The 16,012-nt window shown below is 42.8% G+C and overlaps 1 protein-coding gene across 14 annotated transcripts in view; it reads left to right on the top strand.

The window, feature by feature from the left end:
• Positions 1-15,403, top strand: part of LOC116850977 (hemicentin-2) — a 477,927-nt gene extending 462,524 nt beyond the window's left edge. For all 14 annotated transcript variants that reach the window (XM_032829893.1, XM_032829894.1, XM_032829895.1 and 11 more), the window contains 2 exons: positions 5,792-5,970; positions 12,790-15,403. In XM_032829893.1, the coding sequence (XP_032685784.1) occupies positions 5,792-5,970; positions 12,790-13,023 (413 nt within the window). In that variant the 3' untranslated portion in view covers positions 13,024-15,403. The remainder of the gene's footprint in view (positions 1-5,791; positions 5,971-12,789) is intronic.
• Positions 15,404-16,012: the final 609 nt, after the last annotated feature.

Genomic DNA, 16,012 nt, shown 5'->3' with positions numbered 1-16,012 from the left:
CTCTCTCTCTCTCTCTCTCTCTCTCTCTCTCTCTCTCTCTCTCTCTCTCTCTTTCCCTCTTTGTTTTCTCGGAAATTCTAGCGGTATGAGGAATCGCTGAAAAATATTTTCGCCAAGTCGTCGGTTACGCCACGCTCAACCAGTACAACAAGTGGCTTCTCATGCATAATAATCTCGAGGTGATTTGGGCGTAATATTATTCTAATATCTCGACTGGAATTTTTCCGGGAGCGACGCGTTCTTTATTTTAACGACAAATGCGGAACAGTTTTGGAAAATTGAACCGATTCAAACTTAACAGCGCTCGTGAAATACAAAAAGCAGCACATTCCTGCGTATTATATTCAAAGTATCATGAAAATCGTCGATAACGGGAAATACGGGCCACTGATCTGTAATTTCCTTAAACGACGGACAATGTTCGGCGAAGAAGATTCAAATCCGTGTCGCCATCGATCTAAACTTCGCGGCGGACAAAGTGCAACCCCCCTTCCCCGCTCCTCACTCCCTTCGATTCCGGAGCGAACGATACGACGTCGAGTCGTCACGAGGAAATTCGTTACTCCGACGATCGTTCCCGTCGAAGCTCTTTCCAACGGCGCACAATGAAATGAATCACAGCTGCCGTTGTAGGCAATCGTTCGCGATTCATTTAACTTGCTAAGAGATTCTTTCCGGAAGTGCGGTGCGTTTAGAGTGCCATCGGGAAAAGGAATTTTCTCTGAGAAGACCCATTTTCGGCGAAGACGTGCCGTAGTTGAACGCAACTTGCGAATTCCCGTCGCGCCTCTCTGCCGCTCGCGCTTGTCGAGTGGTGGTCGTTAACACCCTCATAATCCTTGTCAAACCGTGAAGCCAAATGGCGTGCACCAGGCCACTCGAACATTTTGTTTATGGCATTTCTCCTCGACGCAGTCTTACTTCGGGCGTACAATTCGCGCGTATGAAAACTTAACTCGCGCTGTAGTATCCGTTAGGTGAATTAATAATTAGAAATTTTGCAGCGTCCCTACGTGAAGGACGTGAAAGTTCAACTTTCATTGCAAATTCAGAACTGTCAAAGGGAATTTATAACTGCCAGAATTACTCGATATGTGCGGGAATAACTAATTTACGTGCGAGAATTAATATAAAGGATGGACATTGTAACCCCTGATAACAGCGAGTGAATGCGTGATAGAAACCTGATAAACATATATAGAGAGAATTTTATGATAAAAATTATTATATAACTTTGTAAACAAGAGAGACGGGTCGATATTCTCTGCAGTAATTAAGTATTCTTTCACTTCATATATGCTATTAAAAACTTTGCTGTGTTCTTAACCAAGTTTATCATGTTCTTTAGCAAGATATACCTTACTGGGCAGTCTACTCTTCTGTATTACTACTCTCTAAAGTATAATCAAGTATATTTTTCATTAAGATGCTATACTTATAACTAATGATATAAATTTAGATATGTTATAAATATAATAATGAAATCAGTAAAATATCGCCGAGGAAAAATAGATGGATACGATCAGTTAATAGTAGCGACTGTTTCTATTATTGATGCAGTTTGCAAACACGGACAGTGCCATTGTACGTGAGTTGTATGGAACATAATTTCATCGACGATAATTTCATCCTCACAAACGCAGAAAGTTGGGTTTGATATAATGTATAACGAATTTATGTATTGTAAATTTCGCGTGTATTATGAAATCGCACTTCCACTGGTTAAAATCAGTGAGATATAAAACGAAGTAGTAAAATGGGAATGTTTCCACTGAAAATTACTATATACTGAAAAATTACTGAATATTCACTGATTATCGGCGAAAGTCTTTTTACTAATTCAACTAAAACATTTTTACTGATTCACTTTAAGAGAGTAGAAACGAGTAAATTTGGATGAATTTATATGAAACAGAAGAGAACTATAATATTTCCTCCGTGCATATATATTTTTTAAATTTAGAAATAGACTTTTAGATCGATCACACACACACAGACACACGCGTGCGAAGCGAGGGAAACAGCCTGTTTCGTTTCCGCAATCCGTCCGGCCTCGTACATCTCCGCAGAGATGGTCCCGGCACGCGGATCACGCGCGGCACGCGACGCGGTCTCCACGTGGCTGCATAATACACACGTGAGGGAATGGCTTCATCATGGATGCGTGAGAATGCCGAAAAAGCCGCGGGCTTTTTGTGTCGCCGAAAGGACGTTCGACCGCGCGAACTCATTGGCGTCGCGCGCCATGACGAGACACAGGGTTGACAGAAGGGCGGCGCGAAGACTCGCCCTTCGCCGCAGGGACGGCTACTGCATCCGAGATATTCGAGCAATTTCAACGGCAGCGAATATTCATGAACGATGCCGCACACGGTCGGAGCTGGTACTGTTCCGCTTCTATTCACCCTACGGGTGGCGCGGTCGGGGTCAGAAAGCTTGCTTTACGAAGCAGGAAATCCGTACAGATGAGAGGCCGTTCAGGGAGAAAAGGAGGAAGGCAAGGGAAGGGGAGGGGAGGGGGAGGTGATGGTCGTCGAGTGGAAAATGAGCCAAAAGAGAGGCAGTCACCGAGGGTTAAGTGGCGGCGTCCACGCTTCAATTAGCTAAAGTACGCGGATAAAGCTGATGATACCGTGCAATTTGTCATAGCAACTGTCTGTCGACCGTCCGTTCCCCTGCCTGCACTTGGCCGAGAAGACGGCGTAATTAGGCGTTTTTACGTGGAGGAATGGCATTAATTTCTTTCTGTCTTCTGTTTCACGCGATTGCAAAATGTCGAAAAAACGCGCGCGATTCTTCAGTCTGCATATTCAAGAAAGAAAGATCGTCAGAGAAAGAGACAGAGGTATTCGGACAAATTATACCGGATACAAATTGTCCCGGATTACGCGACTTTCATCCGCTCTATTCTCTTCCTATTCGGTTCTTTTCTCTTCCCTTCTCTCCCTCTCAATTTACTGCTTAAATTATTCGGAGGACAACGTAGATGTTTAATATAGTCTCAGAAAAGAAGAATCCACGGACATCTGCAATGCCACCCGAAGCGCGGCCTCTTGTACTTAGGTAATTTACTTCGTAATGAGAAGTGTCTCGGTGATTCGTGGGGGAATTCTCTTGACGAGGCGGATTCGCGAAAGAAAGCTTTGTGTCGTCACGACTCCGCTGTCCCGCTCGATTTTCTAAGCCACGAGCGCTAACTCGCGAATCCCAAATTGTGTCGACAGACCTACACACAGCCGGCGCGCGGGAAATCCGAATACAGTAGTGCGCGAGACAATTTGCGGAATCGCGATCACCTTGAGGCTGGGAAATCGAAAACCCATGATTGCAATTTGTGCGCGCGAACGCTCTACACGTCGCAGTAATGTGCTGCGGGCTGCTTGCATTGTCTCACGACGCCAACCAAGTTTCCACGCTTGGCTCGCGCCAGTATTACTTGGCATCTCTCGTCTCGCCGAATCCCGAAGACGTCTCAAGACTTCGCTTGAATCAACGACGCTCTGTAAATCGTAGGAGCCGTCATTCCAGCTTGTCGCGTGATTTTCGCATACGACAGTAATTATCGGGAAAACGCGAGAATAACACTGCAATCAATTTTAAACATCTGAGCATCGTGTAACTTTATGAATTTAAATAGCGTACTTTGGATTGGAACTCGCGCGCGACGTTCAACGCGAATGTACGCATCAGAGAGGAAGTCTTAACCGGTGATTGAGAGAAAAAAAAGTAGTAGAACGAATTTCGGGGCCACGCATTAGTGTCCGCTAATGGCTCTCGCGAAAGATCCCAGCCTGCCATCACGTAACTAACCGGTATGCGGGCTGTTTTGTTTTACCGTGTACCATTAATACGGTCACCAACAACCAAACGATCCCTCACCGTTAACGAGGCACAAGGCGCCGGTAAACAGAAGAGGGCGGCAGACGTCGGCAGGGTGACAGTAGTGCTAATCGTCGGCGATCCCCATTCTGCAGCCCCCGGGTCATTCCCTGCACAGGAAGTGTCACCGAAGGTGGGATTTACGGCCGAGGACGGATTCAGTAGGGGGTCACCATACGCACAAACATATACACACACATACATACATACATACGCACACACACACACATATATATATATATATATATATATATATATATATATATATGCCGGACCGGCCGTACATTTCGGTTCCAGAACTTTTTAGAAATTTATCGCGCTACAGTAATATCTATCACACGGCAAATACCCGTGCCAAGCGGACGTATCGTCTATTTAATAACGCTTAACAGCGTTAAATCACTCAAAGCTCCGATAAATAGACGGTTGCGTGACCAATATTTATAGTAATTTGCAGAGCGCAGAGTGACGAGCATGCTACACGAGAATATCGCGCGCTAATTGAACGTCAGCTGAGTTGCGTCGTGTGCTTTAATCCTTTAAGAACGAGAGACCTAAATGAGTGATTTAAATCTACGTGCCAGCCACTCTCTAAAGTACCATCAGTGTACTCTTCACTGAAACGCTATATTTATATGTTATAAGTGTAGCACAGCAATCACAATAAAATACTAAAATCTCGCTAGAGAGATCAGTTAATAGTAGCGATTGTTTCTATTGTTGATGCGGTTTGCAAACAGTGTTACTGCACGTAAGTTGCATATAAGTAGTCAATTTCATCGCCATAAACGCGGGAAGATGGATTTGGGATAGCATAGGATCGATTTCGGATAGAACGAATTTACAGCAAAATCTTACTTTTAATGTGATCAAAATAAAGTGAGATGCAAGATAGAACAGTAAAGTGAGAACATTTTTACAGAAAATCAGTGACAGTTTAGAAATCACTGATTATCGGTGAAGTATTATACTCATTTTACTGACGTACTTTAAGAGAGCAGCAGTCGTCTGTTGGCAATGAAGTATTTTTATAAGTTCCAAGAGTATTAAAGGAAGTATTAAAAGATCACAAAAGTCGAAAAACATAGTAGCAAATGCGCTTTCGGCGCGTTTCATGAGGATATTTTTGTTTGACGAAATAGCTCGCCCGTGCTCTGCGTGGTGTCTTCTTTATTCACTCGTGCTTTCCTCCGCTTTTCGCTTCTCTGCGAAAGCTTGAATGACATCTGTCGCAAGTGCGTAAAGTGTAGGAAGCACACGCGACGCGAAAGTCTGCATTTACTGTCGCGACATGTCATTTGTCTTGCGTTAATAGCTGCGACCTACCTATATATCATCTACCATCGCTCCATTATCCTACATTTGCGTTTCATATCGCTCAATCTAAGGCCAATCGGCGATTTATACATGAAGCTTGCTGACACGGCTCGGAAAAGAGAAGATGTCATCAGCTCAAATTTCATCTCTATCGACCGAAGGATTTTTCTGCGTCAGCGATAATTTAAGAAAAAAATAAAGATCGATCATAGTCGCGGCGTTGAAATGGCAGTAGTGGAGAATCACCGTGATGCACGCTATCGATCAGCTCTCTCCGTCGTGTCTTTCGTTTACAACGCGTACGCTTGCATCCACCACTTGTGAGTGGTTTTCTCTGAATTTTAACAAACCGATGACAAAGCGCCGAAAAAGAAAATAGTTCGTCGTTGAAACTATACCCGACAGCGCGCTCTCGCGATTAAAATAAAATCGTAATTATTCTCTGTCACTCAGATGAGAATTCATGCAGTTAATAAGATCCAAAGCTTTCAGCGGAAAAATGTGGAAGAAGCCCCGGGTAGATTTATAGTCACATATAGTATGGGAGGAAGGATGATTATGCCGATTCGCTAACCGATCGCCTTTTTTGCCGTAGGGCGGCCCATGGTTCATCCGCCGAGTCAGGCGGTGACGGCGAACGAGGGCGAACCCTTGGACATAATTGTCGAGTTCTGCGCCGAGCCGAGCTACACGTCGGTCTTCTGGACGTCGAAGGAGCACGTGTACACAGCGGGTGCACCATCGCGCGATGGGGTTCAAGCCCTCGCAATCGAGGTAAATTTACTTGCCTAACTGTATGCACCGAATCGCACAGTATCGTACAAATATATACATACTCGTATATATAAACATACACACGCGGAGAAAATATTGTAGTGAAATTTACGTTAAAATTATATTCCCTTTTACAATCTCTTGTAAAGCTGGACTACACCGAGATTGTAAATTATTACAGGAGTAGTAAACTTGATTATTTATTAAACATGAAAAACATTCAAGTAATTACAGTAATTCTGTAGTAAAGAATCAAAAGTGCAATATTTTTAAGCAAATATAAAATAATTTCGGACATAATTCTCTATGGTTTTACGAAAATTTTGTTGTAACATTTACCGCAATATTTTGCCAATCCACGTGGAAAAAAGTTTAGTTGAATTAACCTGACTGAACCAAACGCGTTTGAGTTGAGGAAATTTCGTGTTCTTATGAACAAAATATAGTCATACATTGTTAAATGTATTCTTAAACGAAATGTCAATCGAGGAAATAAATTCAAGGAACGTTGTTCCGTGAATGAGTTGTTAACGTCGCCGCGAGGACTTCCCCCTCGCAATGAATTAAGAGCGCGAAATCAAATTTTCATTTATTTTGTTCTAAATAATTAGGTCGTGATGCGATTGCTTGGTTTGCCTTCATGGAGAATATTTTTATTCTCACGGACTATCGAGTAAATTTATTGTACTTGCGCGTCTCACGCCCACTTTATACGTAAGTAATTACAGAATATTGAGTGTAGGAATAGTAAACTCTGCTTGACAAACAACAAACACCGTACTGCATAACTATACAAGAAATACGTTGATCACATACCGCGGCTTACAAATATTTGTCGTCTCCTGCACGCCGTAACGATATTTAGAGATTCAACGTGATGAAATAATATTTGCTCGCACGAAGTTCCTCGCCCACGTAAGAATATAAGTTCCACCGCAATATTGCACGTCGATCATTCAAGCGCGATGTCTAATGTCTCCAATCAAGATATAAATCGACGAATAAAAACCGGCTAATGAGAACTGAATTTTGAGCTGAGATTTTATAGCGAATTATCATTTAAATTGCACACGTACTTTGGATAAATATTCTGTCATAATATTTTCGATATTTACATCAAAATTATAATTATAAATGAACGAACGATATTTTACTTTGTGCAGTTTTATCGCCTTACAGTTCGGGAAATATACCAGTATTGACGTATCTGTGCCATATCTATATAAATATTATATACACAGAGAAAATATATTACAGTAAAAATTACAACAAAATTTTTGTGATTTTGGACTATACAGAATTATAACCAGAATACTTATTTAAAAATGTTACGCGCGCACGTTTGATTCTTTACTATAAAATTATTGTAATTACTTGAATATTTTTTTATATCGTATGTATGAAACGAGAGAATTTTTACTACGAATAAAAATTTGCTCTATTCCTATAATAATTTGTAGCACAATTTAAATATAGTCCAGCTTTACAAGAGATCTTGCGAAAGAAAATACTATTTTAACATAATTTTTACTGTAATATTTTTTTCGTGTATTTTCTTCGGTTACACGCGTTTTATGCTTCGATCGAGCATCTTTCGGAGCTTTATCTCCTTACTTTTTAATTTGCCACAACAACTCTGAAAACATAGCATTCCCGTTCGCCGTTTCTTGCTCACTGTGTCGTGTGGATTTTGCGTATCACAAAAATTGGATGGGACAACAAAGTTTCCAAAAAAAATATACGATGTCTGACCTATTATTTTAAATATTTACCCGAGTGACGTATTTTGGCAATCTCGCGCGCGCGCTGTAAAAACGCCACGAAAATGCAACAAAAAAAAAGGAAAGAAAAGGAAGAACGCAGCTCGTTGCACTGTAAAAATCCGTCGTGTGTTTTGTAACACCGAGACGTTGTTCATGCGCGCGCGCGCTCGGATTACACGCTAGCTGGAGGCGCGTCCGGTCCTTCGACGCGAAAATTATCCCGGCGCGGACGTTCGCACGATATCCGAGATATTGCGACGCGCCTTGACTCTCGTGTGTAGCAGGGCCAAAAAGGGAAAAGAAGGAAGAAAAAAAAAGGAAACTGCGGAGAAAGCGGGAGTAGCGGCATCGCGCACGTTGTCTCGCGATGCGAAAACGCGCGGGCCCGGAGAGATGAAAGGGATGAAAATGACGGTAGGAATGGTGACGAGAGATTGCGGGGATGTGTGTTTGTGCGCGAACGGACGGGTGCTCGCGTGTACGTGTATACACGCTTATTTCATTTCCCCCCGCGCGTTTCTTTTTCCATTCGAGACGGAATCCGCGTTCGCGCGCGGAGGTGTAGCCGCTGCATCATAAAAGACGGATTAACCATTTTTCCAGGAGTGCCGGCGGGCGCGGACAATGCGACGGAGCTTTCGAGGGATTTGCCGATGCACCGGTGTTGCGTTTGTTTTTATTAACGTTTGATCCTCTTCGCTCTTCTCCATCCCCCCCCCCGCTCCCCGCCTCGTCCCTCTCTCTCTCTCCCGCCGTTTTTCGCAATGGGGGACGCGCACCGGCTCGATTTCGCGGCGCGCGTAACGATTGGCGCGCGGTCGATCCCATTGAAAATTGCGGATTTTGTTGGGAAACGAAGCGCGGGCGGGCTGCGTAGTGTCGCGCGCTCATCACTGCACGGTGGTGCATCTCTCTCCTGCAGGTTATTATATTTGAAAAACACGTGTGCGTTGTCCGATAGATTACGTGATGTCGGTGGCGCGCATTACACTTTTTGCAGCGCTGCGATCCGAGCGACAAAAGCGACGTGCGACAAACGCGGGGCGCGTGTCATCGGCATCGCTACGAGTTTTGCGAGTGCGTCCCGATTTTTATGGGCTTTGGGTGTAATGTGGAGCGCTAAAATACGACGGACTCGTGCTTTCTCTCAAAATCTTGACAAGTCAAATATTCTCGGAAAATAATCCTCGGTAGATCAAATATTCCCGGATATCTCGGGGAATCAATCATTCTCGGATAATAAAATATTCCGTTATCTGCAAGGGGTTGTTTCAACTTCCAAATGTTGAGATAGCACGTGAAAAGCAGATCTATTATTTTTTTATTGCTTTACATTATATTTTACGCCATAAAAATCGGTGGGTGACACCTTCGATGGTTCACTTCCCTAGGAAACGATTGAGTCGTGCGCAGTTTTTTTCCGGTCAATAGATACTACAAAATCCTCTTCAGCATACTTTGTACACAAAATATTTTTACAACACAGCTTACGCATCGATCTCCTTTTCGTGAAAATTGGTTGAGAGCTATGGTATAGCAGAGTGTAAATTTGCTTTCTCGAAAACTTTTATGCGTACAGTCCTATAGAAAAATGACTTATTTATTGCTGGCTTTGTAAAATGCAAGAACTGCGGATACAAGTGTTAATAAAATATTCATATTTTTATAATTGGAAATATTTAGTAACAAGAGCAAATCGTTATTAAATAAATTGTACATCGCTTCAATAAATAATTATTGAGTGGCCTTAATACAAAACGAGGGAGGTGTAGTCGTATTATTTTTCGCAGGCCAGTAAATTACAAAACATATATGTATAATATAACATCACATATACTGAAAAAACACTTTCACAAATTTTATTTTTATTTGCGCAAGTATTTTTTAACTTACTTTTTAAGTATTTTTATGATATTATATTATATTTTTTGTTAAATGTGGTTGTTTTTATGAGGAGCATGTTGTAAATATATGCGACACGCGCGAAGAGAAAGAAGTTATATCTATACACAATTTCCCAAGAGAACTTAGAATAATATTATAACAAGATAAGTTTATGATAACGAAAGCCTTACTACTAAAATAGTTTCAAACATAAGAGACTAATGGCAAAAATAGAAAATGGCAAGAAAAGGACGATGATGTTGCAAAACAGGAAGCAAAAAGAGCATGCTGGAAACGAGGACTCACGAAGGGAATAGGTTAATAGAAGATAAAGAAACGTCGAGAAGTCTTGATAGAAAAAAAGAAATGCGAACGGGAAAAGTAGAATAGGATAGCAAAGGAATACCGAGCAAAGTAAAGGAAGATGGACGACGAGATGCCACGACGAGAGAGAGAGAGAGAGGGGGGGAGAGAGAGTGAGAGAGAAATAGGGAAAAAACGAAAGTCGGAAAGTTAGAATGCGTTAGCGGGGAAAGTTTGAACAAACTAGAGAGAGAGAAAGGAAGGAGAAACGGGGTGGAGAAGGGGAGAGTAAAGTAAAGCTGAGATGATAGCATAGTAAAAACGGCAGAGATGGAAAGGTGCAGGGAGATAGAATGAGATGAAAGGGAACGATAGGAGGAAGATGAAGGTGCAGGAACGCCGGGGAGAGGACTGACGGAAACGTAGCGAACGAAACGGAAGATGATTCGCAAAGAGAGGGACGAGAAAGCAGGAGGGAGTACGGGCAAAGCTCGTGAATAGAGAATACAAGAAGGACGGATCGACGGATGGGGCCTCCGCCGCGCCGGAAAGGGTGGAAGTCGGCGGGAGGATGGGTGAAACGCGGGGTTAAATGGAGCAGGAAACTGCGACTCCTTGCATGCGAAAAACTCGCGAGACCTTCACGACGACGTCTGCTCCGAATCGCGGCGACGAAATATCGTCGAGAGACGACAACGACAACGACGACGACGACGCGAGCCTGCCCCGATTCAATTACGCAAACGTAGTTCTCTTCGATCCTGGCCGCGTTACCAATAAAACGGATGCGAGCAGAATGCCGTTGCGATATTAAAAGAACACAATGACACGCCGTGTATATTCACTGACACGGCTTCGCGCGACCAGAACGGTAAAGTCTCTTATGAAGTCGTCTGTGTGCGTCCCGGTGACGCCCTGGTATAAGATTGAAAGCCGAAGCGTCACGTAACATTATTCCCGTTTGAATTTCACAATGGCGGCGGGATATCAAATACGTTAGAATCGTAACATCTGATATTATTTTACAATGTGAAAGAGAGGAGCGCAGGTGGGAGAGAAAAGGACAAACGTTTCGCATCGCGACATACATGTCCTACCGTTTTATCGACAAGAATATATCTTAATTATCACCTGAATAAAACCTTATCCTCAATTCTTCTCTACCACCATGTTCAAGCCGTCATTATTACACCCCTATTATGGGGCAATTATCCCATAAACCGAAAGTTGCCTACCGCCTGCGAGAGCGGTTTAATACGATTGACTTTTCTATGAACAAAGAACGACTGTCGAGAAGAAAGAGAGGAGTCATTATATGGGTACTAATGCGGAAAGTAATAAAACGTATTTCAAGGAGATGAAAGGCGAAGAAAATCGAAGGAGTAGGGGAGCGCTTCCTGAGTGGAAGTGGTCGAAGGTAAGATGGATAATTGAAGCGAGAACGTAGAACGACGACGCCGGAAGTTCCCAGTTTCCCCCGGAAGTTTTACGTGAAAGTTTAATCGTAAAGGCCTAGAAGGGGGATATCTCACCCCCGATAAGGGACGACTTGGGACGGTTGGATGGACGTTATCGAATCGCGAGTTAATGAGCATTATGCGATAAAAACGTCTTGGTCGGAAGCATGACCCGCGGCAACCAGATCCCGGTGGCTTAAAACGCCATGAGAGCGTCATGAAGACCTTCATAAAGATCTTCGCGAACGCAAGCCTCGTCCTATCGTCGTGAATTGTAGCCCCGTCGTTACCCTTGGTTCTGCTTGTTAAAGAAAACTTTTGGGATTCTCTTTAAAGAACGAATTCTTACCTCTGGGTGGATGAATTTTAAGGGATCCCTTAACCGGAACGGGAAAAAAATTTGCTCTCGTTAATCGCCGACCGAAATTTAGCATAGACGAGACAAATTTGGCAAATTTGTCTCTTTAATATTCCAATAAATGTGCATATTGCGACAAACTTCCTTTGTAATTTTGCGTACTTTATATTTCGTGCATTTAGAAACATTATTCCTTCTGAGAGATTCATGACACAAAAAATGTTAAAAACTCTTGCTCTATAGAGGATCTCACCTAATATCTTGTTGGGAAAAAAGATTTGATATAAATCAGCCACGAATGAATTCGTAATCTGTAGTCTGTGTCTTTTGTAGTCTGCATACAAGTGAGATTTTCAATTAACCTCAGAGAACTGTTTTCGACCGGAAATATATGCGGTTGTTGCACTTACAAGTAAACCTACCCAAAAGTTACACTCCGATTTCTTTCTAATTTGACATAAATGTAGAAGTACAAAAAATATTTAGGTCATAATTTTGACCCATTTTGAGTTTCACGGACAGTAATTTTATTTTTTATGCATTTTTATTGTACTTGTTGATGATAGGAGTGAGAACATTAAAAAGCTATAAGCTGCCCGTGAAACTCAAAGTGGGCCAAAATGAAAAAATATTTGTTGTACTTCTACATTTGTGACAAATTAGAAAGAAATCGGAGTATACCTTTTGAGCAGGTTTACTTGTTAGTGAATCAAGGATCTGAAGAATACAGGAATATTGTGAACTCAATCGACTTCATACTTATTTAGATGTCAATATTAGTATTGTTAATAATTTCTCGAAGAGAAAAGGATAATAAATTACTGTAGAATGTCGATCTATTCTTGGTTAACAAAATTCTACCATAATTTTTACTATAAAATTCTCTCCCATGTAAGAACAATTATCATACTACTCCTTTTTCCTTCACGCATCACTTATCAAATTTAAAGAGCCACGTTGAGGTTTCTCGCGATCTTGATCTTCTTAAGGAACGATCTTGATCTTCCTAAGAAACACGAATCAACTCCTCACACACCGTCTTGTTCTTTTACAGGATGGCGGCACGAAACCCTGTTACAGGACGACCCTGCACTTTGAGACGATTCAATGGTCTCACGCCGGAGAATGGCTGCTGGTGGTGCGCTCGCCGGAAGGGATCGCCGACGCTTCCGTTATGCTCAACGTGACGCGCGCTTCCGGATACAGTCATGCCCACATCCGGTCAGCGAGTGTCACATACCTTCTGTTTTGCCTGCTTCTGACGATGCTGCAGGAACACCGTCGCTGAGGCGGCCCGACAGAGGAGACCTCAGTGACGGAAACCTCGGCGAGACTCCCGGCGCGATACCGGAAGCGATGCCCAGATAAGTTCAGCACTTTCGATGACGAAGGGAAAGGAGATCTTCTTTGTACATAATGAAATTCTCTCCCCGACGGTTTTGTCCACGATGCGCGCGACCCGACGCCGACATACGCGCGTATCACTGGCGCATTGCGAGCGCAACCAAGTTCGACGAAAGCTCCGCTGACGCGGGGACCATTACGGCCTTGTGGCGTACCTTGGATAAGGAGGCGGCGAGTTCTCGGACGATCTTAGAAAACGCGTTTACGAATTTACGATCGCGAGCAGGAGTGGTAGGAGGAATCGTGCAGGTCGTTTACCGCGAGACTTCGTGTGACTCCTCGCATCCACGCGAAGGAATCCCCATGACGATCGAGACGAAATTCGATGTCGAGGCGTACGATCGGTGTCCTTCTCTGGCCTTATACGAGGATAACGACGGACAGGAGGGAAAGGGAATCGCAGGCGCTGATGGGAAATGCATATTTATATAGACAGAAAATTTGTAAACTACGAAACTCCGCGCGCATTACGAAATGCGGTCGCGCGATACGCCATACGACGTGTATATATTTGTATAGGTAATGATTAATAATCTCTGATGTTCGAATTGTGGAACGGCGTTCCCGCGCGTAGGGATCAGGACGAAACGGAGACCAATTCTTTTCTCTTTTTTCCCCCATCTTTTTCCGGTCGGTCTCGCGAATGACGCACGTACTTTGTACGGCTGAAAAGCGAGAGGTATATGACTGGTCAACGTGCGGTCGACACGCTCGGCTCTGTGCGCCGTACTGTAATCATTATAACACTGTGAAATAAAGCCACACGATGGACAACAGGGCGGATACAGCCGCCGTAATACGAAATAGTAACGATTGAGTGAGCGGAATAGCGCGATACGACGGAGAGGAAGACGCGAGATATCAATCCCTATTAAGACTCCTCGCTACTCGCCGTAGCCATCCTGACTTGTGACGTCAGGAGCATGCATGTTCAAAATTACATCAAAGTACGTCGAAATAAAAAAAATATGTTCAAAAAATAACACTTGCAATCGATCAAGCACGTCTCTTAAATTTACTTTTGCTTGCTTTATGCCCGAACAACGGATAAATAACCGTAAAATTAACATGACAAAATAATGAGGAAATCTAGGTTAAAAAGGAAGTGTCTAAATTTTATAGTTATTTATTGATTGTTAGAGCGAGAGGAAAGTGTTTTTTTTTCGGGGAGTATTTTAGAGGTGTGCTTGATCGATTGCAAGTGTCATTGTTTGGATATATCTTTTCGACTTTGCAGGAATTTTAGCTATGCATTTCCTCACCTCTTACATCATCAATCAAAAGCTCCGCGGCGAACAGCTAGGAGGCTTATGAAGGACGTGTATGAGGTCTCTTCTTCTGTCTGCCTCTCTCGCGCGCACCTCGGAAATGAGAGTCGCGTGGTCGTGCTATCGAATGAGAGCCGTTTAATTGTGCAACGTTAAATATTCCCGAGGATAGAGCGACTAAAATAAATTGTTGTATATTACCTAGGTAAGTAGAGTTTGATAGCGTGTATATAGTGATTGTAAATGCATAGGCTACGTCGTACGCCCGTACATACGAATTATACAATGACGCTGTTAGAGATATATTTATTATTCGTTGATATATTTTTATAAAGTTTTATTTAGCCATAAGTTCTCGTTCGCCTTCCCCTCCCGAATCTCGTTCGCACGGTCGCAACGCTTGTTTCGTTGAGAGAACAAAGCGGCGGCGCCGACAACGACGACGATGACGACGACGACGGCGCTTTGAATGACGAACTTTTCAACGAGAACCGTTACAATAAAAAAGAAAAGTACACTGTGTCCTATAAACGTCCTCATTGAACTTAGCTGTAGTCATCGTGAGAAACACGGGCATCGTTGTCTTTTACGATACTTCTATCCCGATCGGACGGGACGACGGAGCGACGTAGCGCGTCTTGTTTGCCCGACCGATCTCGCTTCTTTCGAGCATCCTTAGTATAACTCTTTCGTGAATTCGGTGGTTCCTAATTTTGTAAAAATAGAATTTGTACTCGCGCGGCTTACCGACGGCTAAATAGTAATGCTCGTCGCACGGTGCGTTCTACGGTGCGCGATCGCGGTCGGTACTACCTATAGATATATGAAATAAACATACCTGAGATGTCTTCACTTTGATTTAGTCTACTCGACGAACCCGATTTTTTTCAGATCGCTAAGATGTTACAAATAAGCAACGTGGTGTAATCGTTGTACCCAATGACGCCTAAGAGTCAAATAAATGATATTTACAATAATAATTACGGATATTTGTGATATCCTTTCCTCTTTTCTTTTTAATATACTCAGCGTACTCACTGTTTTCCCTTTTAATATTCGCTTCGCTGTATATGTATAGTTAGGTGCATTAATGGTGTCCTTTCTCAGTACAGAAAGTGTTGACATGTGAATGTGTATTGACATTGCATCTATCCGGGAGACTGAATCTGTAGAGTCCATAGATAGGAAGTTATGCTTTTTATGCTCAATAAGGACATTAATGCATTTTATTGCACATATTCGCGTCTTTTTGTTAAATCTAGCTCGTAATTGTGTTACGTCAAAATTGAGAGAATGTTGAGTCAATACATTCCTCAGAACTCAACATAAACATATAACACGCGCCGGACCATTGGGAAAATCCTTAAAGGTAGGTACAGTCGAGAATTAATATTTGATATATTAGCTATATAATATCAGCGAGCTTTTCAACAGATTGTCCCGATTACATTTGTTTGACAACTTAAAACCGCCAAAAACGCATTTTTCAGCCGAATGAAAGGGAGATTTCGACTGATGTGAAGATTACGAAACTTTGAGGGATCCCTCCAGAGAAATGTTCGCGAGAAGAACACGCGAATTGGGTCTCTCCAATAAAATAAGGTG

Source organism: Odontomachus brunneus, unplaced genomic scaffold, assembly GCF_010583005.1.
Source record: "Odontomachus brunneus isolate Ranch 3 - 2012 unplaced genomic scaffold, Obru_v1 Obru_scaffold_162, whole genome shotgun sequence".
In the NCBI taxonomy this organism is placed as follows: domain Eukaryota; kingdom Metazoa; phylum Arthropoda; class Insecta; order Hymenoptera; family Formicidae; genus Odontomachus; species Odontomachus brunneus.
This window is presented reverse-complemented; position numbering and strand designations above follow the sequence as displayed.